Source organism: Psittacula echo (genome assembly GCF_963264785.1).
Source record: "Psittacula echo genome assembly, chromosome: 13".
Taxonomy (NCBI): domain Eukaryota; kingdom Metazoa; phylum Chordata; class Aves; order Psittaciformes; family Psittacidae; genus Psittacula; species Psittacula echo.
In genome coordinates this window covers 9,990,456-10,013,077 of record NC_137749.1, presented here as the reverse complement: position 1 = coordinate 10,013,077, position 22,622 = coordinate 9,990,456, and the positions used below count along the sequence as shown (strand labels likewise).

General features: G+C 41.3%; 1 protein-coding gene across 3 annotated transcripts; it reads left to right on the top strand.

Moving 5' to 3' along the window:
* Window positions 1-21: 21 nt before the first annotated feature.
* On the top strand, window positions 22-17,159 carry KLHL22 (kelch like family member 22). 3 transcript variants are annotated; one of them, XM_080628300.1, is made up of 7 exons: window positions 22-138; window positions 9,261-9,513; window positions 10,400-10,565; window positions 11,733-12,451; window positions 13,320-13,512; window positions 14,780-15,013; window positions 16,049-17,159. In XM_080628300.1, the coding sequence occupies exons 2-7, from the start codon at window positions 9,287-9,289 to the stop codon at window positions 16,424-16,426; spliced, it is 1,917 nt and encodes a 638-aa protein (XP_080484426.1). In that variant the 5' UTR covers window positions 22-138; window positions 9,261-9,286; the 3' UTR covers window positions 16,427-17,159. The 3 variants fall into 3 exon arrangements, with proteins under 3 accessions (XP_080484426.1, XP_080484427.1, XP_080484425.1); XM_080628299.1 differs by having other exon boundaries at window positions 81-138; window positions 9,244-9,513; XM_080628301.1 differs by lacking the exon at window positions 9,261-9,513 and having other exon boundaries at window positions 50-138.
* Window positions 17,160-22,622: the final 5,463 nt, after the last annotated feature.

Below are 22,622 nucleotides of genomic sequence, written 5' to 3'. Positions count from 1 at the left end.
TCACCACCCGCCTCCCCGCCAGCCCCGGTTCCGGCCGCCCCTCCCTCGCGGGGCGGGCTCGTTAAGCGCCGTCCCTGTGGGTTCCGGGTCGCACATGAAGGCGGAAGCCGCTGGCGGAGGCCGCCGCCGCCACTCTCGGTAGGTGGCGGGGGCGGCGGCGGCGGGGGAAGCAGAGGGGATAGGTACCGGTTGGGCCACCCAGTGCTCTGGGGAGGAGGCAGCCCCCAGCCGGAGCCGGCGTTACACGTTCCCCCGGGGGCGCTTAGTACAGGAGCCTGCCACGGTTTGGCCCCCCAGGACAGGACCCGGGCAGATGAGGCGCTGTCCTGCACCTGACTGCTCGCCGCAGGGATGCCCAGGGATGACAGCACCGCGAAAACACGGGCGAGGGGCTGCCAGTGGAAACTGGCAGAGTCGATCTGGGGCGGGGCAGGGCCGGTACCGGAACGGCGACTGACAGCCGCACGGCCGCCCTCGTCCTGACAAGGCCAAGGCAGTCTCTTGTCAAGGCCCTGCTGGTCGCATGAAGCCACCGAGGCCGCCCCAGCCAGGCCGCGGCTGAAGCCAAGGCCCTGCTGTCTGTATGGAACCCCTGAGAATGCCCTGGCAAGGCCAAAGCCCATGTCCCTGCACAGAGCTTCCCCTGCTGCTTCAGTAGGGTTGCCTGAACGGGAGGTGGGGTGAGCAACTGGGAGGGTATTGGGTCTTGGGACCTGCAAAGGCATTGTCAACAGGGAAAAAGAAAGTAAAACTATAAGCCTACTTGAATTGTCTTTCACCTCTTAATCACAGGGTTTGTATAGAGTCAGGCTGCCTCTTTTAATGATGTGCAGCTCCAGGTAGCATTCACCTGCAGAGGAAACTGTTCATTCTGCATTCCTGATGGGGAAATATATAAGTTATGGGGCAGAGGAGGAACCTCTGTTCCCAGCAGGAACAAAATTAATGTGGTGAATAATATGGATGAATTCATGTTTGATACACAAATCAGAACTGGAGTGTGCTGGAAGAGGCCTTTGCTCTCTTACAAGTCACTTAATTCTTCTATTTGGCACAGAATTAATTACTGCCCATTATTTTTCCTCCTTATATTTTAGACTATTAAAAATCCATTATTTGGTTTCAGCAGTTCAACAATGCAGGTTCAGGTCTTGCCAACTAACTGAGTCTCTCAAGAGAACATACACCACTGGCTGATTTGTAAACTGTCAATTTTAGTATAGTTATTTCTTAGAGAGCTTGATCCTGTAGAAGCTTCATTTTAAAAAATGTTGTTATTATTGTGGAAAAGACTTTTTTAAGGAGCTAAGAGTTTTTAAGATCATTAAAGTAATTCTGTCAAAAGAACGTATTCCTCACAGATTTACCAGATCCATCCGGACATAGAACTGAATACTACATCCTGGTTCTGGAAGAAAGATGGAGCCTTAATGATGGACCACTAGTTTTTAGGGTAAGCAGGTACACCCTGCGTGAATATAGTTGGTTATAACTCTCTTCAAACAAGCAGCTGCTCCATCCAGACCAGAACTTGGCTATTGAAAGACTCAGATGAAAAGCAAATCTTGTTTCAAGATTAGGAATGAGGGGAAAAAAAAAACAATAACCAAAAAACCAAGAGTAGTAAGAGATGATCAAACTCTTAAAAATATGCTGAAGCCATAAAGCATTCTAGCATCTTATTGAATTTTTGGTTTCCTTATTACAATTTGTTGGTAGCATTTGGGGCACCTCCCAAAAATGCACCACAGGAAACTTTGCAATTCTATGAATTTGAGTAAGTTGGAAACTTCTTATGGATGAGATATTCAAGTTAGAAAAATTGTACTCTTTAGGTTATGCTCCTGTTCACAGGGGAGAAATATTTTTAAATATCTATATTTAGATACATTTCATGGGAGTTTTGCCATATTCTCATATTAAATATGAGAAGTTTTATTCTCAATATGTCCTACAGATAACTTGTAATAGGCTTGGGGAAAAAAAAACCACCCTGAAAGAAACGAATGCCAAAATCTACGAGGCAGCATAGTTTTCAAAAGCTGTTTCCCGAATCACACCTTTCGGTTTCCTCCCACACTTCAAGTGTACTACTAATGCGAGAAACTGAAACTGTCTCAGAAATGCAGCACGAGGAGTCATGCTTGCATGTTCCCATTAGGTACTTAAAGAAAGATGGTGTGTGTAGACCTAGCAAAAGCATCTCGTCATTTGATGAGTGTTCAAAACTAACATTGAGATATTATATGCCACCAGATGTCTTCATTCCTTTTTGTGGAAACCTTGGTCAAAAGGAGTGGTTTGGGTCATTTCCTGTATTTGTAGAAGTTCCTAACATTAAGTGGTATTTCAGGAAGAGAGGGGTTTTCCACAGTTGTGAATGCATAGAGGGATAATTCTGAAAGAAGCACTGCTGAGAAGAGCTTCTGTTTTTATTTCACCCCTCTTCCCTTTTTCTGCAAAAGGCATGAAATTGAGTTGAGTCATGATTGCACATAATGCTGTACTCAATTGTCTTACAAGTACCCATTACAAATTATCATATTGTGATGAATTATTCCAGTATTTGCATTCCAGTTAGAATGAACAATAGTTTTGCTTTTCAGCTTACATTGTTGGTGGCATCACATCTGTTTTCTGAACTGTTTTGGCAGGCACCCATCTGCCTCCCCATTCTGTACACTCCCTGACTGTTTGACCTATTTGTTTGTGTGCCCTCTGCCCTGTCAAAATTCTGGTACATAGCCAGGTTCTGCCTATTTGCATCTGCTGAGAGTCAGAAGAACTAGAGTTTTGCTGTAGTCTTGTATCTTGTCTCCTTGTTACACCTTCAGCCAAATCCTGGCTTAGATCCTAATTCTGTTTACTCCCTAAAAGAGAGATGAAGGTGTGGGAAGCCTTAGGGCACAGATTTTAAACTTCCTCCGATGCACTAAGACTTCTCAGGGCCTAATCTATTTGGATCACAATACAGCACACCCAGAGCACACCATACTGGTTGCTCTGTATTAGAGAAAAAGTGATGAAGATGGCCTGCAAGAAAGAGGACAGACCTGCAATGAGGGGCACTAGCAAGCTTTAAGAATGGACCAGGAGGAGCCATATAGATTTCAACAGCAAAAGTCATGCAGCTGAGTCAGAGCAGGCTGGAGACAAGCCTGTCTAGAAGTCAGCTTTGCCAGAAGAGAGCCTGGGGGTCCTGATGAGCAGCAAGGTGAATATGGTTCCTCCAACAGGGGCCAGCTTCATGCTGAGCTGTGTTAGCAAGGCAAAGCCAGTAAATCATGAGAAATTACTATTTTCCACTTTATTCAGCACTCAAAAGCCCACAAAGCAAGAAGATTGGGTTTGTTAAATACAGAGACCGAGAGAGCCAGCTCTTTTTTTAAGCTATCCTATGGGTACAGAAAAATGTAAAGCCAAACTCTTCTTTGTGATGCAGAGTGCCAAGGATAAGAGGCAAGTGTTATAAGTTGCAGGAAAAGCAGTTCAGATAGGATAAAGAAAAAATCAAATCTGATGATTAAGTACTCAGTTTTCCAATTATTGACAAGGCTGAAGATTCTGCAGTTGACGAGATGAAGCTCTTGGCATCCTGACCCAATTTTGACGTTTTCCATGCTTTGAGCAGGAATTTGGACTAGAGACCTCCAAGGTTTCTTTCCAGCCTAAATTATTCCACAATTCTAAGAGCACGGGACCCCCACCAACCTTGAACCACCTGTCCATATGGCAGTAAGCTAAACAGATTTGGATACCCGACACCAGCAAGCTCTAGTTTATTTTGGGCACAGCTGATGCACAAGAAAATATCACTATCTGCGTAAAACAGCTCTTGGTAGAGATGTAACTGACAGCCACAAGCTCTTCAATACAAATATGTCTGAGTTCCCATAGAAACTAAGTTGGATAATCCTTTCTATATCCAGCCATTTCACTATAGGAGAGGATCAAGGCTGTCAGCACAACTATACAAAGAAAAAAACCTCCACACCCACTAGTAAGCATCACCCTATGACATGGATGGAGATCATAAAAGGGGTGAATACTTGTCTAGGTATATGTCATACTATGCAATACCAATAACAGACTTCAGTGATGTAAACTATCTACCTTATGTTTAAAGCACAGAATCAGTGCACAGCATCTCTTACCAGAAAATAAAGGCTGAGTGTATTTATGATGGCAGCAGGATGCATCCAGGACATATACTGACCCAGCTGCTGGGAAATGCTCTGAGGGTTTTGCCATTTATGGGGGATTTTTGCTTGGTTTGTTTTGGGGGTTTTTTTAATTCCTTGAAGTGACCAAATAGTGCATTTCTTCCTATGTTAGGATTGCCTGTAGAAGTGCACATACAGTTACTGACTTCATATGCCTCCTTCCTCTTTATGTACTTGGTACTCAATGGTAATACCCTATAATTAATCACTACACTAACCCACTGTCTCTAAAAGACAAGTGCAAACAAACATAACTGTAGTCTCAAATACCTTGTGCAGCCAGCTAAAGACCTCTAGTCTGATATTCTCTGCAAAGTGGTTGGAACAAGGACTTACCTCCCCTTGTTTCTGGAGACAGCATCCCACAGCACATGAGACAATACTTTTTATCTTTGCTACTGCTAAAAAAGCACAGTGAGCAGAAAGTGTTCCTCATCTCTTCCACTTTAAGGTCAATCCTGCAGTACTTAACCGCTGAATCTCTCTGTTAACAGATGGACCAGCACTGAGAAACTTTCACAAGAAGAGAGGAAATAAAAAAGGATTACTCTGATTTCTAGGAACTTGGCTCAGTCACAAAGTTAGTTTCTGAATAACAGAAGTAAGAGAACAAAGGGGACTCAAGAATATCCTGCAAGCAAGAAGCTGACAGTAGAGAGGGTCAAGATAGAGGAAAGTTAGCTGCACAGTTCAAGGGACTGTGCATTTATTTTTGCTAGCAAGGGCCTGCCTAAAGCCCCTTCATTCACAGGGTCAGATGCCAGCCTGCAAAAATGGTGTCTCATGGCCTAAAAGCCAACAAAGTTCTTGAGTGGTTAGGAAGGAAAAAGTGAATAGAAGGTTTCTTGTAGTGTACAAGAGGCTGAACAAACCTGTTGCGTCTCTCCATGCAGAACTGGACTGCCTGTCCTCCATTTAGATCTTTTTTTTTCATAAAGAGCAATAAAGATTAAGCAAAGTACACATTTGAGGAGGTCGCATTAAGTTATTTTCAGCTCAAAATATACAGAAGTGATTCAATAAATTTTAATTCCTAAGGCTAATGAACACTTAACAAAGCATAACAATTCTTAAATACCTTAACAGCCAATCCTCCCACCTAGCTGGTACACCACACATAAAATATCACACTTCCACTAGATGTTTGGACAGTAACAAAGGCACAAAGCACACAGGTCACAGTTAGACCACACAGTCTGAGAAGCAAGGTGCTGTGATAACACCAGTATCCCTCCCCAGCAAATCTGTAATCAGCATTTAGAACAACACCCAGATAAATCCACAAAACTATTGGCTCACCATGCACACTGCATTTAGTCCAGAAACCTGAAACACCAAAACCACACCACTTCTCTTTCAAAGAAACCCGCAACATAACCCACTAACCCTGCTTCAACAACCACTCTTTGTAACTTCCTACTCACCTAACCCCAGCTGCTCCTTGTACAGCTATTACAAAGCTGAGCACACTCAGTAATCAGCTAAATGAATCTTGCTGGCCATCCCTCACAAGCCATGTAATGGTCTTCTACCCTTCTTTGTCTTAAGGTCTTTTCTGCCAGCTCCTAAGACTACCTAGGTAGGAGTTAAGAGGGTTTTAGCTCAAAGAAGATGAATCAACCAACTGTGTCAGTCAGACATCTTAGGCTAACACCACAAATGTTTATAAGTTGGAAACAGTTCATGAAAATCATTGCAGTGAGAATTTTTCTAGTCTGTTACCACTGTTAAAGCTATGACACCACCCATGTGTGTTTGTTTATAACCTTTAAAGCCCAGTTTAGGAGAGTAGGGAGGTACATGTAACGGGGTAGAGGTTCTCTGAGTAGCCACAGTTTATCATAGAATAATAGAATGATTTGGATTAGAAGGGACCTTAAAGATCATCTAGTTCCAACTCCAAACATCCCCCTCCTCCCCCCTGTGAATTAATTACAGTGTAGTTAAGAAACTTCATGTATCTATGTACAAAAAGAATTTAGCGCTGGCAAGTTTTAGACAATATACACTGTACTTGCTCAGTAGTATTCTACCCTTTCTCCACAGCAGTACTGGTATTCTAGCAACACATCCAAAATTGGTTAGAACAAATAATTATAGATGGCAAAATACTCACAGGTAGCTCTAAAGAGTGGTGATTTTTCTGTGTCATGGTGGCTCCGTGTGCCAAATGCACAAGGCAGCTCTTCTGTTGAGGTAGATGCATGAGTGACCACTCTAATGGACAGTGCAGCTCACCAGTGACGGCCAAGACATAATCCAGGGCCTGAAGTTGAGAACAAGAAGGCAATGCCAAAATTCAGAAAATAGAGTGTAGCAAAATATGTAGGCTCAGCTGTTGACTAGCCAAAAATCAGCTGGGGGGTGCAGCATCTGTTTGACCACATGGAGCTTACACAGGTCTGCTGGTAAGCAGGGCTGGTTTGTTCAGCTATTGCTAACAGTTATGGGATAATTCAAGTCCATATCTAGTAGAACTAGCAGTGAGATAAACTCTCTACAGATGTTCCAGACAGCCCCATGTAAAGTTGTGCAGATACTAATGCTCATACAGGCTTCAGAATCCCTGATTTTTTATTTTTTTTCTTTCTTTCTTTATTTATTTCATAATACCATTTGATCTTCCTGGTTCCAGTTACCATATTTGTAAGTTTGGATCCATATTTGTAAGACTGGGTCTTTAGCTGCTGAAAGCTTCACCCCCTTTCTGTTCTTTTTTAAGATTATTTGGATACAGAATGTATTCTGGATAGTAACTGTCTATGGATCTATTACTTAAAGGTAGACCTAAGTAAGTCTTGGCATAATGTATGTTTCCTCTCTACCCTGCATGTACCTCTCCCTCTCCAGACCTCTCTCTCTGGACATACTTCTTATCTTTCTACATCTACAATACATTTCTTTGCTAACACTTGTTACAAAGGTTCAATTGCCTGTGTAGTTCTACCATATCTGTCGTTCCCAGGCAAAACCAGGACAGCGTCTCAACTTCTCGCTAGCCTCTCTTCCTCCAATGGCTACATTAAACGACACACTAATATTGTATCAAAGGTCATGCTGTTTCCCCTACGCAGCAAAAGTCTTTGAATTCAGAAAATAGTTCATTTGTTACATTTAATTCTGCTTTTTGATTCAATGGTTTTACAGTCTTAGAGACTTCTTCTGGTACAGCTCTCTAAATAGCTGAAAAGATGCAACCTTTTTTTAAGCATTAACCACATTCACTCTGGAGTGTTAACCACATTAAACCACAAAAACAGAGTTAATGTGCTTTATCTGAATCCGTTCCGAATTTGGACCATATCTCACCTTACTTTGTTTCTGCTGTATTTATTCCCTTCTAGTGAAGTGGGAAATTTCTGATCAAGGTCTAGTAACTCTTCAGTTGCCTTTCTTACTATATGATCTCCCTTGCCTCAATCAATCACTTTTAATATTCCCCAGAAGCAAATCAAATGATACAGTAATGTTTTGTCTGCTTCAAAAGCAGTCATCTTATTTCTAGGAAAAGCCTCTACCTGTCATGAAAAATAATCCATTATTCATCTCTTCAGCTGATGATGGATAGTTTCCCCCATACAATCAACCTGAATGTGCTCACAACAGAAGTCTGTCTCATCAGAGCTCCTCTTCTGAGCTGCTTGCCTTGGTTTTCCTGGCAAAGAGCAGACAACAATTAATATGTTTTTTCAGTTATTTTGAGGGGGGGGGGTTGGTGGGTTATTTTATCATCCCATTTACGATGCAATGGCACCTAGCTTCTTTTTGGTTTGGCCAGTGTAGGGTAACTTCCCTCAGGCAGAACAATAAACATTTTTGGTTTTCTTGGCATCATCCAGATAGCTCGTTCCTCACTGACCATACACAGAATACCTTGCAGTACTTCGAGAGCTTTCCAATGCTGCATTCACTGTCTACGGCTGGCACAATTAAACAATGGTCCCATTTCTTCCTTGTTTGTTTGGATTTGATGGGTTGGTTCTGCTTTTGCTTCCCTGACTGCTGGTTACCTCTTGTGACTGTCGCTTGTGCCACTAAGCTATTTCCCAGGCTGTTGGAGGAGAGGCTGTTATAACTGCCTTAAGTAGCCATATCAGCTAAGTTATTTCCTTTTGCTAATGTGTTTTGGGTTTGGGGTGAGGTTTTTTTTCCTAATGTGCTCTGACAAGTGGATAGAGTCTGTGAGCTCTAACTGCTACAACTTCTGACATTCTTCAAAGACAATGGAAAGGGTAGATTACAGGATGGTAGAAGAGGACTCATGAGATTTTGAGAGCTTAACCGCAGACATAAAATGCAAGTCACTTCCAGATAGTTTTTTCAGGTGTTTCCCCATGTGCCATTGGGGACCTTCCTCCAGTGTCAGTGGCAGCCCTAGAAAAAGGTACAGGATAGCCCTTGGTGGTGCCTACACTGGAGGAAATTCCAGCAGGGAACCACGGTGAAGGGGAAGACAGTTGTGCATGCTATCTTGAAGTTGTCACAATAAAGAAACTCACTTTTAAGTCTACGGTTTCATATAGTATTTTATAGAATGACAGTTGGAAACGCGCTCAGCTAAGGAAAATGAAAAAGCAAAGATGAGAGAGGAGAGCTTTCAGATTCTGTGGTAAAATACCAAGAGAAAGATGGAAGATGCAGTTGATATAGCAGCAAAGTTATCTGAGGATATCAATTTAGAATTTGACAAAATTATGTCCATTCTTTGTTACAAATGATGCAGAAATGCAAAAGAAAATAGGGATTCTGGTCATGGGTTGGGAAGTGAAACTGTTGCTAAGGAAATAAAATATCCCCACATGCTACATACTCTAACTCTTGGACTAAAAACCCAAGAGTCAGAATACTTGTTTGAAAAACCACATTCTGCCACTTTGACCTGCCTGTCCTCATTCTGAATAATTTCTGCAGGGTAGAACTGACTGAAGATGGACTGATTTATTTTCTGTGATAGGCGGGGATCAGAGGACCATTTGTAAAGCAAAAGGCACAAACCTTTGCTGATTCTGTTGTCTCACAGATTTCATTCTGCTACAGCTGGTGGCTGAGCATTTCTGCCTGGGATGGCGGAGGATCAGGAGCTGACTCAGACACACAAAGCTCAACTTGCACCCTCCCTTCAGCAGCGCACCAGCAACACATACCGCAGTGCAGAGCACTCTCAGGCCTTGCTCAGTGGCTTGGTATCTCTCCGAGACAGCAGCATCCTCTTCGATGTAGTTCTGGTAGTGGAAGAGAAACCTATTGAGGCTCACCGCATACTTCTAGCTGCATCCTGTGACTATTTCAGGTACACTTCAGTATGGCAGTAACGAACATGTCTGAATGTCACTCAAACCTGCAGCATCCAAATCTTCTATCTTGGCATGCTGTTTCTGGATGTAAAATTGGACTCATAAGATGGAGCTGAATGTGTTTCAAAATACTAAGTATGGCCTTCTTTATCTCTGTGTTATTTCTCTACAGACATAAAGCTCTTGTTCCTGCACACTGAGCTTACCTCCACTAAATTCACTGCCTGTGGTACTTTGAGGTATAAAAAGAACAGATATGAATGTGCATAAATGCACTCCAGGTGGCTTTTAATATATCCTTAGCATTGTAAGACTTTGCACATTGTGGTGATCATTTCATAATACACAAAAAGTCACTGGAAGTGGGTCACTCTGTTACATGCCTATAGTGTGACTCACTGTTCATTAAACCAGGCACTTCCCTTGTCAATTTGAGTAGCAGTTTCTTGAAGTGACTTTATTTTCAGAGACCAAACAAATAAATTCCAATGCAAGCCAGACAAACTTAACTGGAGGAAGAACTGCTCTAGCATAACAAAAATTCCTACAGTCCAAGTTCCTCTGTTTTTTCTCTTCTCCTACACTCAGAGTATCTGCCTCTGCCCACTGTCTATCCTGTATTTAAGTCTTCAGCTGTGAATCTTACCTTTCAGATGGCCCTTAACTGTTTTTCTGGAGAATGAAGAGTATTACTTTCTAAGGTCCCAAAGGCCTGTACTCTTTGTATCACTGGCTTAGAGAAGAGGTAATCCCATGAAAGTGTCTGGCTAGGCTTTTACCTTTCTGAATATTTTTTATGTTCCCAGGACAACGTAAGATGAGCAAACTGAAACTAGCTTCAATGCAAATCTGCCATAGCATTTGCCATTGTCTTTTTTACAGAGGAATGTTTGCAGGAGGACTAAGAGAGATGGAACAAGAAGAAGTTCATATTCATGGCATCTCCTACAATGCGATGTGCAAAATCTTGAACTTCATTTACACTTCTGAGCTGGAACTCAGTGTGAACAGTGTACAGGAAACCTTAGCTGCAGCCTGTCAGCTTCAGGTGAGGTGCTGGGAGATATGACAAAAAAGAAGCAAAAACCAAAAGCAACAATAAAAGAAACAGAAAACCTGGATATCTGATTAAATGGAGGGTTAGGAGCTGGATAATGGGTCTGATGAGAAGAATTTCTTTGAGATGCTGTTTCCACTGGAACTATGGAAGGGTAGGAACAATTAATGAGTAGTTGCACATCTCATTTATGTCAATGGTTTTATTACTTATAAACATTTACCATTTCATCTAGAGGACTATTTTATATAGCACTCACTTCCACTGATCTGCTTATGAAATAGAATACTTCTGGCCTATGGTAAAGGACAGGGCTTGCTGCTCTGAAACTGCTGCGCTGCCCAAGACCTTTCCCAGATTGAGTGGACAGGCACATAACCTCCCCTGACCCCATCACTACAGGAAATCCTGCCATTATAGTTTCTGCACTAAGTGCAGAATTCAGTGTGCCTTTAAGATGAGTTTTTTTCTCTAATTTCCCCTGCAGCTAACTGCTGCATAAGGCTTTGGTACTAAACCTTAAACTTTCTGAGTGCTTGCTTTGGTTGGTTTCTACAGACTCAGCACCACTCTGTAGCAGAGGGGGTCTTGGACAGCAGTTAGTTCTTTGTTTGCCATCAGTCGCTCATGCCAGACACAACTTCAAATTGTATTCATAAGATATTAATCTTCTTTTCAAATAGCTTCCTGTGCTGGAGTGATGCACATATATATTTGTTACAGATACAGTCTTTGATACAGTATGTCTATCTATAGTGCTCTGAAAGAACAGTTACAAAGTGACTATAAACCTGGCTTTCAGCAGGTCCTCTGGGGCAGCTACAGCTTGGTGCCATGCTAACAAACCAGACAGCCTGGCTGTCAAGTGTCCCATGTGTCTTCTTGGAAAACACATTGCTGCTGCACATGAAGCCAAACTCATAGATTTGCAGTATAGGGTGGCTTGAAGATCTGTATTGTGTTCATCTACTACCCATGTTGAGGTTTTTTTGCTCTGGAGAATGGTGAATTGGGCGCAAGTGAACATGGTGATCAGACTGAGGAGAGCAGTCGTCTTGTGGACAACTTTCTTAATAGTCAGTCATCCCAGCTTCTATCACCTGTCTCTCAAGCGTGAGGTAAGAGGTGTCTGAAATGAAAAGTATCTCTCTCTTGCAGATTCCAGAAGTCATTAAGTTCTGCTGTGATTTTCTCATGTCCTGGGTAGACGAAGAGAACATACTTGATGTATACAGACTAGCTGACCATTATGACTTGAAACATTTGAGTGATCAGCTGGACTCCTACATTTTGAAGAACTTTGCATCTTTCTCAAGGACACAAGTGTACCGACAGCTACCTTTGCAGAAGGTCTATTCCCTTCTCAGCAGCAATCGTTTGGAGGTTAACTATGAGTTTGAAGTTTATGATGGGGCACTTTTTTATCATTATTCACCAGAGCAACTGGAGACAGATCAGGTCTCCCTGATGGAGCCCCTTAAGCTACTTGAGACAGTTCGTTTTCCTCTGATGGAACCTCAGATCCTGCAAAGGCTTCATGACAAATTAAGTCCATGTCCTTTAAAAGATACAGTTGCAGATGCGTTAATGTACCACAAGAATGAATGTCTTCAACCAATGCTTCAGAGCTCCCAGACACAGCTGAGATCAGAATTCCAGTGTGTAGTAGGATTTGGAGGGATGCATTCTACTCCATCCATTGTCCTCAGTGATCAAGCCAAGTATCTGAACCCCTTGTTGGGAGAGTGGAGGCACTTTACAGCTGCGCTAGCTCCCAGAATGTCGAACCAAGGGATTGCTGTTCTCAATAATTTTGTATATTTAATTGGTGGAGACAACAACGTAAGTGGCTTTCGAGCAGAGTCAAGGTGTTGGAGGTAAGATGAGGATAATCCTGCTATTATTTTTGTTACCACCTTGTTGCCCATCTCAGAGTCAGTAAGACAGTGTGGCCTATATGCTTGATAAATGAAAGATTAGGAACTGAGCAGGGGCCTCACTGAATGAAAACACAAGAAATAAAGAAATGAGCCTGATAGTAATAGGAAGCTTCCAGCAGAGCTTATGGGACAAAGCCAAGCCTGACAGGGTAGAAACAGTACTCATTCAAGGGTATTACATGTTCTACTTTCTGTCTCGTTGGAGGGGGGAAGTATTAAAGGTGCTGAAAACAGTAATGAAGCTAGAATCCTAGATTGTCTAAATGCTCTTGAGCTAGGATTTTCTAGAAGTACTTTGTGTCTAGTTTTGGTCCCAATACAAAGGGATTTAGTTACCAAAAAGGATTTTTAAAGAAAATGCTATTACTGGTTGATTTTCAAGAATTCGTGTGCACAATAGTGGCATTCCAGGGTCCTCTTATATTCTTTTGTGCCAGGAAAAGGAGCAGGAGGAAGGCTCAGGTTTAGACCTTCATGCTCATTACATCACAAAACCAGATAAAAACCCTTTAGTCTTTATACTGTGGTCATGTTTACTAGTTTTACTGACAGCAGTGTATAAGATAATGGAAACCCTAGGCTTTTATAGCATGATTATGTCAGCTAAAATACATCTTCTAAAAACAGAATTAAACAACTTTGCTAATAATAAAATGCTGACAAGGCCAAATTTCACTCCACTTACAGCTGAGCTCAATTTCAGCCAAAGACAGTACAGTAACCCACATCTGTGGTGCTGTCTGGTATTCCAGCAATGATTCTGTGGCTGTATGAATAACTTTCTTTGATCCCATTCTTTTACAAGGTATGACCCTCGACACAACAAATGGTTCCAGATCCAGTCCCTACAGCAAGAGCATGCTGACCTCAGTGTCTGTGTTGTGGACAACTATATCTATGCTGTCGCAGGCAGAGATTACCATGAAGACCTAAGGGAAGTGGAGAGGTATGACCCTAAAAGCAACACTTGGGAATATGTGACACCTCTGAAGAAGGAGGTAAGTAGTGCATTAGCCACACAAACTACTACAGTTCCCCAGTTCCTGATTTAATCTTTTTAGATGCTTTTCTCTTGTGTAGCTTTAAATCTGCTGATATTCAGATGGGAAACAGTAGCCTCTGTATATGGGATAAATGAATATCAAGAAAGGAGAGTAATAATTCATGTAAATAACATTTTTAGGCTAAATGCCTTTTTTTTTTCCTGTTTTCTTGTTGTTTTCCCCTACACCTTCATTGTGTTAATCCTTAAAACTATTTAAAATTGAACACATAGCCTCTGGGAACAGGAAGTTCCCATTCCTCCTAGGCAGGTAAGTTATAAGACGCAGTAGTACAAGCTTCTGATCACAGTCCTGACAACATGCTTTACTCCTGATCAGAGAAGATACTGCTCAGTAAGAAGGTAGATCTGTTTCTACAGACTACTTAGTTCCTGGACACAGAACTGAGATTGGGTAACAAGTTCTGATGACAATAGCTTATGTGGTGCAGAATCACATCTAAGTCAGCTCAACGTAATTTCAGATTACTCATTTGGTATACATGAGTGAATAGGCCTCTTCTGTCATCAGTACCCTTTATTCTTCAAGAACAGCAATTGCCAAAGTAGCAGTCATGACCCCAGAAACCAGGAAATGGTGTAGTGACATGGGAATTGGGGTTATGAGTGAAACAGTTTGTTCTGAGTTTTAATAATGCTAAAAAAGGCAAAACTTTCCATGTTAAAAGTGTTGCAAAGATGAATACAGCAAATAATAAATAAGTAAATAAAAGCAAACAAAAAACAACTGTTTGATGAATCTTGGTTAGGGAAGAAGACTAAAATCCTGAGTAATCTTTCAAGAAACTATGCGTCAGTGCTGAGACTATAAAAAGCCTTAAGATCCAATTGAGTGCTGCTGAGTGGGGTATCTTGCATTCCTGATAAACACTGCTTGTGTAAGAAGAATCTCCACAAAAAGGCTTCCAAGTGGACTACAGAGAAAAGTAATAGTATGACTGATCTTGTAATCAAGGAGTAATAAAAATGACACCTCACTGCAGTTCTGGAAGTTTTAGATGTTCTAGTATATTTCATTCAGAAATTTACACTAACAGCATAATCACTTAGAAACGGATTTTCTATAAAAAATCCTTCCAGATGTTGGTATCTGCATAACTCATAAAAAATGTTGCTCCCTTAATGTCTACTCTGTACTTTGAAACTGGGAGAAATACATAAAAACAGAGCTCAACCTCTTGCTTTCCCATGCGGTGATACAGGTATATGCACATGCTGGAGCAGCACTGGATGGAAAGATGTATATTACTTGTGGGAGGAGAGGAGAAGACTATTTGAAGGAGCTACAATGTTATGACCCAAAGATTGACCGCTGGGACGTTTTAGCAGATGGTCCAGTGAGACGTGCTTGGCATGGGATGGCTGCACTCTTAGGAAAGCTCTATGTAATTGGAGGAAGCAACAATGATTCTGGCTACAGAAGGGATGTTCACCAGGTAGGGGCATATCATACGTGTGCCTTTCTTGGGAGAAGCTGTTTCTTGTGGATGATTGCACTCTGATGTAATGTCTTTCTCCCACTAAGTAACTGTCTGCCCAGCAACAGCTACTGCACCAGCTCACCCCACTCGGCTGCAGAACTTGCAGTGATTTATTTACTGCTGTAAATGTACTGCTGTATTTATGCACTGTCTATCCCACAAAGCATTGAAGCTCTAGCATTTGATGTTCTTATCAATTTTAAAACATCTTTGATGGATAACAGTCAATGACATGCACATAACCCAGTAAGCAGCATATCAACTGAATTTACTTTACATTATCTTCTCACATGGTTTTTTTTCCTACGTTGAGGACCTTTGAATTGCCAATATATAATTGCAGGACAGAGTTGTTAAGGATATGTTGGATGGCAATTGTATAATGCAGTCAAATGTACAGTACCTGATGATAAGTGATGGCTGAAGAGAATTTTGGAGTCTTATTCCAGCTTCTAGAATTGCTAGAGACATAAAGAAAACACAAAAATTAACTGTAAGAACAAACCAATGAAGATGACAGAAATACATCTACCTGAAAAGCGTATCTGAATGATAAAAAGGTGCTTACACATAAAAGCAGTTAGCCAAGAGTTACCCAGTGAAACCTAAAACTTTAGAAAATATGTTGCAGAGACAGCTCAGCAGATTTGTCGTATTTGTATGTTCCTAATGCAAACAGGTACATTATGTCTGAACTTGTATTAGCATGTGTCCCCATCTCTTTCACTTTTGTGTACAGTTTTTGAATAACATACAGCTTTCTCTCCAGTAGCAGGGTCAGAATTTGCGATTCAAAGCTCTATGCAACTATGCACAGTTTTCTGCTGAGCACTGTACTTCTACTACATAGTGATAGGCTCCCTTCATTATCAACACCCTGTCAAAAGACTGATGTTACTGCATGGCTTCCTAAATAGCTTGCCACATGGCCAGCCTCTGCCACTAGGACACAAGTTCAATTTTGGCTAATCTCTTTGGGTTTTCTTACAGGTTGCCTGCTATAGGCCAAGCACGGATCAGTGGACAAATGTATGTCCACTTCCTGCAGGACATGGAGAGCCAGGTATTGCAGTTTTAGACAACAGGATCTATGTCTTGGGAGGCAGATCCCACAACAGAGGAATCCGCATGGACTATGTCCACATTTACGATGCAGAGAGAGACTGCTGGGAGGAAGGACCCCAGTTGGAGGATGATATTTCTGGGATGGCTGCCTGTGTCCTCACTTTGCCAAGGGCTATTTTAATGGAAACAGAGAAATGGTTCTCAGAATGGCATGCAGACCGCGTGAAGTATCACCTTGACTTTCCATCAGAAGTTATGAGCGTATCAGACTGGGAGGAATTTGATAATTCAAGTGAAGATTAGAAAACTTTAATATTTATTTTTTTGCCAGTGAATGAGGAAACTAAGGCTTGAAGAAAATACTTAAGAGATTTTATATGTCTTTCTTATATACATAAATCAGTATTTAAAGGTTTGGAAAATAAGTGTTCTGCACAAATGCCATTCACAGTCAATATCTGCCCATCTGCAAGTGTTCTGCACAAAATGCCACTTACATTCAGTACCTGCCCACATGCCAGAAAGCAGCATTTTTAAAGTAACCACAGAACTGCCGTTTTCCGAGTTAAAATATAAAGGTTCTTTTGCTTTGAAGGATACTTTTCTCAGTCTTCAGCATGGACAATAAAAAAGGCACAGAAGGCTCGGCTTGACTAGCTTCTTTCCTTCCAGCTTTTAGCTTGAAATAGCTTTTTGAGAGTTGGGGTGTTTTTTTCCCTATTCTTTTTGGTAACAAAACTTCCTAACCATCTTAACACAGGAAGGTAACACTTAGCGTCTCCCTCCTGTGCCTGGTGTCAGACAGCTTGATTGGTTTTTCAGCAAGACTGAACATACAGAAACGGGAAGAGTAGCAAGAAAGTCTGAACCTTCATCTCATCTGGGCATGCAGCCATCTTTGTAACTGGGTTAAAGTCTGTGAACTGACACCCACTCCTGAACTTCTATACTGCAAGTTCTGTCAACACAGTGGAACTCTCTCTGTACAAATTATGGCAATCTCAACTGTCAGACACATTTGTTCACAAGCATAAATTAATAAATCCTTGTCAGAACTTTTTTAACTACTGTCTCAGTTTTATTAACTGTGATGTGGAGTCTGAAAGGTAGTGATCTTAAATTAAATCCTGTAGAATCAGTGAAGTTCCACCAGCTTAGGAGATGGGATTTTTTTTTCACTCTTTTAGTATATGCTTTAGAGATTGCTTTGTTACAGTAGAAAAAAAAAAAAAAAAGGAAGATAACTAGAGGTATTGAAGATTACACTGGTCCAGGACGCTGCAGTAGCTGAACTAATGTCAGGAATATAATACAGGAATACTTCAGCTCAGAAAGATAAGGCATGTTAATCTTTCCTTCATGAGGCCTTAAAATAATTGGCTTCTGACTAGCATCTTGCTTACCATTAGTTTAGAAGCTGATTTAAAGACTGAACCAATATGATACCTGAATACTATGGGATCCTTACTCTTAGAGAGGTGAGAAGTAACCCGTGCCATCACAAAATCATGACAAACTACCAGAAGCTTTTAAATCTTGTAGCAATAATGGGGTTGCAGAAGAAAGGCAAAAACAGTGACAATCAGAATGATACGGAACTAGTGAAGTATCATTACATAATGATAAATATTGCACATTGACCTGCTACTTCAGAGAAATTGAAGATATCACCATTACTTGGGGATATTTTGTTTAGGGAAACAAAGATGATTTCAAAATGGACCAAGATGACTGTACATTAGTAGACTGGGCTTCTGGAAAAGCTTCAAGAGTATTTGTACACCTCTTTTAGTAAGATCAGCAGCTTATTAAAAGAGGGGCCTTTGTCAGATCTTTTTCTCCAGCACTGTCAGTTTTCATCTCAACCTCTGAACCTTTGCCAGTTGGCAAATAAAATGCAAGACCTGGTTAACTGCAGGAAGCCCTGATGATGAGCTGCTTCAGAAAATCTTTTTTGATAATGAACTCTGAACTGCACATGGAGTCTGGAAATACAGACTTTACTACACTGCAGTGCTGGAGACTGACCAGTATTCCTAGTTTGCAAGCAGTTATTTTTAATCTGTGGGAATTTCATGTAGCCCTCAGATATAAGAACAGATTTCTTTGACCTGAACATCACTAGAACCACTCCTTCCAGACTGCAAGTGTTGCAGTGGCAATTTGTTTTCTGCAAACAACAAGTGATTCAAGACTTGTAGTGCTCCAGGTCATACTCCAGACCCAGCTGTTCCAACTAAACCCAGACATCTAACTCAAGTCTGATGCTTGCAGTGCATTTTCAGTTTTAACTATCACTAGCTCAAGAGACCAGTGATACCCTGTGTTATACAAGTGAAAATATTATTTAGCCTCTTTCATGATAATAATCATTCTTTGCCTGGCTTCTTTTCCTTTTCCTATGTATACTACCAATATATAGAGGGTATTACTTATTATTACAAATAACCAAGCAGATAGGCTCATTCTTAGATTACATAGGATAATGTAAGACGTTATTCATTCATGAGTAATTCATTCACGTAATTATTATTAGTCGTTACTCATTCACGAGTAATTATTAAGCTAAAGAAGCATCTTGAGAAAACTCATGTTTGGTTGGATTTTTTTTCCCAAGCTTCTACCTTATCACTCTTTCTGTGTTTGCATACTGTTTTTAGTCAGTCAGGTGATTTTCCAGTTATCAGTATATGCAATTTTGTGATCACATTATTTACTAAATGTTGCGGTTGGCTGCTGTGTAAAGCAAATCAATATAAGGCTTAGAACGCAGTTACAAGGAAATTACTCTTCCTTAAAGTGGATTATCTACCTTAGAGAGAAGTGATGCATTATTTCTTTCTGGGTTTTGTTGGTTTTGGTTTTGGGGGATTTTTTAGTTACTGGTATAATATCCCTGAAGCGACATGAACTAAACCTAAGGGCAGGTATTGTGTATTTTGATTTGATAAAAACAAAACTTCTGTTGCTTTCACCCCAAAAAATTCTTTCCATCTGAGCGTAATGTGACTGCTGAAGGTTATGGTATGAATTATCTTACTTGCATGTATTTCGTTTAGGTAAAAAACCCCACAGACTTTAGCTTAACCATCCTAATCATTTAGCAGTAGCTCATTTTAGTCTACCATGTACCTCTTCAAACTAATACAATAAAATTGCTTTGCTTTAAGATCGGAAATTTTATCTAACTCAGCAGATATAAAGCACTTCATTCTTATTTACTACAGTTACCTATATAAAGAAATTGGAGGAGAGATTACAGATTGATACAGAGATGTAACTTGTATTGATCGGTTTTCCTATCAAGAATGATGCTTCAGGAACTCAGCCTTCAAGAACCCACTTAAACTTTGCATTATGTCAAGTGAAACAGATACTCATAGGGATTTTAGGCTGATTCCATATTTTTTTATTTATAAATTCTCTGATCTCCTGAATATGGCAGTCTTGTATCCTACACTGAAAAGCATTCGCTTTAGAGGGAGTCCTCAGAGACAGTATAGCACAAGATATTGCAGACATATGGACAATAAACTAAAAAAGCTTTAAGTTATTTCTGGTCTGTAAGAGAATAGGCAAACAACTCTTCCAGAACTAAGTGATCAAAATACCAGCACTTACACTGCTGATAGTTTAGGAAGTCCAGGTTTCTTGATGATGTATTTTCCTATTTCCTGCCAGCACAGAGGTAAAGCTGTATAGGCATATTTGTTAGATGTGTAATTAGTGGACTTGCATCCTGAAGTATTTCCAGGCTTCCACATTTGGAGAAGTGATTGTGATTGCTTCAGTTTTTGTTTCAGAAATGCTTCTACTACTGTATTTCTTCACCAGATGGCTACCTCCAAATCCAACATATCCTTTCCCATTTCCTCATGGTTTAAATTAGTGTTGTTAATTTTGCATTGGAAGCATACACCATACTTGATTTGAAAGAAATAAGGATTCTCATTTTATACCCTTGACAGAAATATACTTCTTACTTAGAGGCCAGCCACATGTACAATTTATTTGGCATTTGGCCCAGCTGATGGGGTCAGAAGCTTCTGGTGAAAGGAAGAAGGAGCAGCTGGGCATGGCAAAAGACAGGCAGCACCTTCTCAAGGGAATATTCTGCCAAGTGAGTTTTCATTTCACTGGCAGCTGATGCATTTTAAGAGCTCCCCACCTTCTCAGCTGTGATACAACTATTTGGTCATGCTCTGAGGGTGGAAGCTGCCAACAGGTAAGACAAAGAGCAGAAATATATTTATATGTCATACAAAGATGATGTGGTGTCATACATTTATCCATTCTTCCTAAACCAAATGCAGTTGTAGGGATGTAATGTGCCCGAGATGACTCTAGTCTAGGAAGTTGAAAACCAGTCTTATCAGATAACATTAATGATCTTGAACAAGTCACTTTTTCCTCATAATCCAAGTAGAATATGGGATCTTTTACTTAGAAGATCTGGCCTAGTTCAACCACAGTTATTGAAACTGAGGAGGGGATTACTGAAGGATGCACACAACCTATGTAAATACAAGTTCAGAACAGCTAATTGTGGCAGCTCCTTCCAAACTGGAAACCTCTCTGTGCCTTAAAATCCATTCTGGATAAGGTGGATGTGCTGGTTCTCCAGCATCAGTCCAGCTCCATATAGTACTGCACAAAATCTGGTTTATAATTAAATACTATTTATTCCTGACATGCTTCAACTTTCTTGAGGTTTTAGCATTATGCATACAAAATGGAGGCAACAAAATTTTAATTCAATCAAATGCAGCAATAGGAACTTTTATTTCCTTCTTACGTCCTATGTGTTACTAACTGCTGCTAACTTGTGGCTTTTGTAATTATTTTTAAACATTATTTTGCACTTTATTGCAAGTCCAAGTAGTATCTTTTAATCTGTATTTTGGCCATGGCCAAAGAGAAAACAATCCAAACCTGTACAAACGACAGAATAGAACCTTCGTAATCTATTGTAGCCTATCTACATGTGTTTAAAACTGACTCTCAGCAGCAGATACAAGCACCTCAACCAGTAGGAATGGATCAAAGGCATAGCTACTAAGTAAGCCTCCATTGCAATGCACAAAACATTTTCACATGGATGTGAATCTTCAGCTGGTATTATTCACCTCTGAGTCTACTGTTTTGCCAGTCTTGCTGTGCATTACTAAACAGCTGTTGTTTTCCACCCAGGAGATGGCTGTATTTCAGCAGCTGGTAAAGTGATACCTGTACATGTATTCAGGGCCAACTTTAAGATCCTTTCATGTCAGTGATGTTATGAGCCTATCTAAGATGATTTTGTCTAAAACATAATAAGGACACTTATGAATCTTCCATTTTGGATTGAACTCTACTAAATGTGTACAGAGATAGAGCCCATATTTTCCAGTCCAAATACCTCAGTTGGCACTCTTTGCCAATGCAGGAAGAACAACACAGAAAAAACATGTTGTTATTGAGCTTTTGGAATACGCAGTACATGAAAGAAAGATGGGAAAGCTGGAATAAGACTGCAAAACAGCCCAGTTTGGCACTTCAAGACAGTAATCTTAAATCTATTTCTCCTTTTTAATGTTTTTTGCTTTCAAGTGCTGGTTCATCTCACGTTGCCAGCCCCAAAGCAGAATGAAAAAACAAAACCAAAGGCACAAATTAAACAAAGTCATGAGACTGAGCTAAAAGCACATTATTTCCAAAGGTTTCTAGCTTGTTCAGGGAATTGGCAGCTGTTTTGTTGTGTACGTGCTCATGGCTACCGCTGGCCCTCCCAAACTCAAGTTCAACCACCCAAAGGCTCGCGCTGCTTGTCTGAGGTCACTGTGCACCAGCATCCCTCTAAAATTCAAACAGCTCACGCTGCACTACGTGCTGAGCGCTTGCCCAGCCACTGCCCGCCAGGCCTACTGACTCCTTTCCGGGGTTTCCTTCCTCTTCAGCTCCTGCCAAATCATCTTCCCTCCCGCCTGCACCCCGAGACAGACAGGGCTTGCTTTGACACCCTTATCTGGGAGCAAGGCTATAAAAAGACAGGAAACTCTCTGTTAGAGCATGTAGGAAGTTATCTCGAGAACAGAGGAGATTGTCACAGTGGTCCAATTTGTTCCTTAAAAAAAAGTAATCAACTAATAAAACCAACAAAACCTCAGGGACGGTGATCTCTTGCCTGCGGTCAGGCTGCCTGCGGCGGGGCATCCCACTGCTCTAATTGCTGAGGAGGGCGGCCCGAGGCAGGACATCAGGGACCCCCCGAGGGCAGGGAAGCACGGGATGCCTCAGGGCGCCATGGCGAAGCGCGGGCAGAGCCGGAGGGTGGGCACCACCGATGTGCTGAGGGACAGGAGAGAGGACGGAGAAGGTACGTTGCCGGGTCCCCGTCAAGGACTAGGCAGAGCCTTCGGGGGCGACCTGAGGTAACGCGTGCCAGCAGCACAGCAGAGCAGCGGCGGCCCTGCTCCCTGAGGGCTGCAGAAGGCGAGGGGGTCTCACTCACGCCACCGGG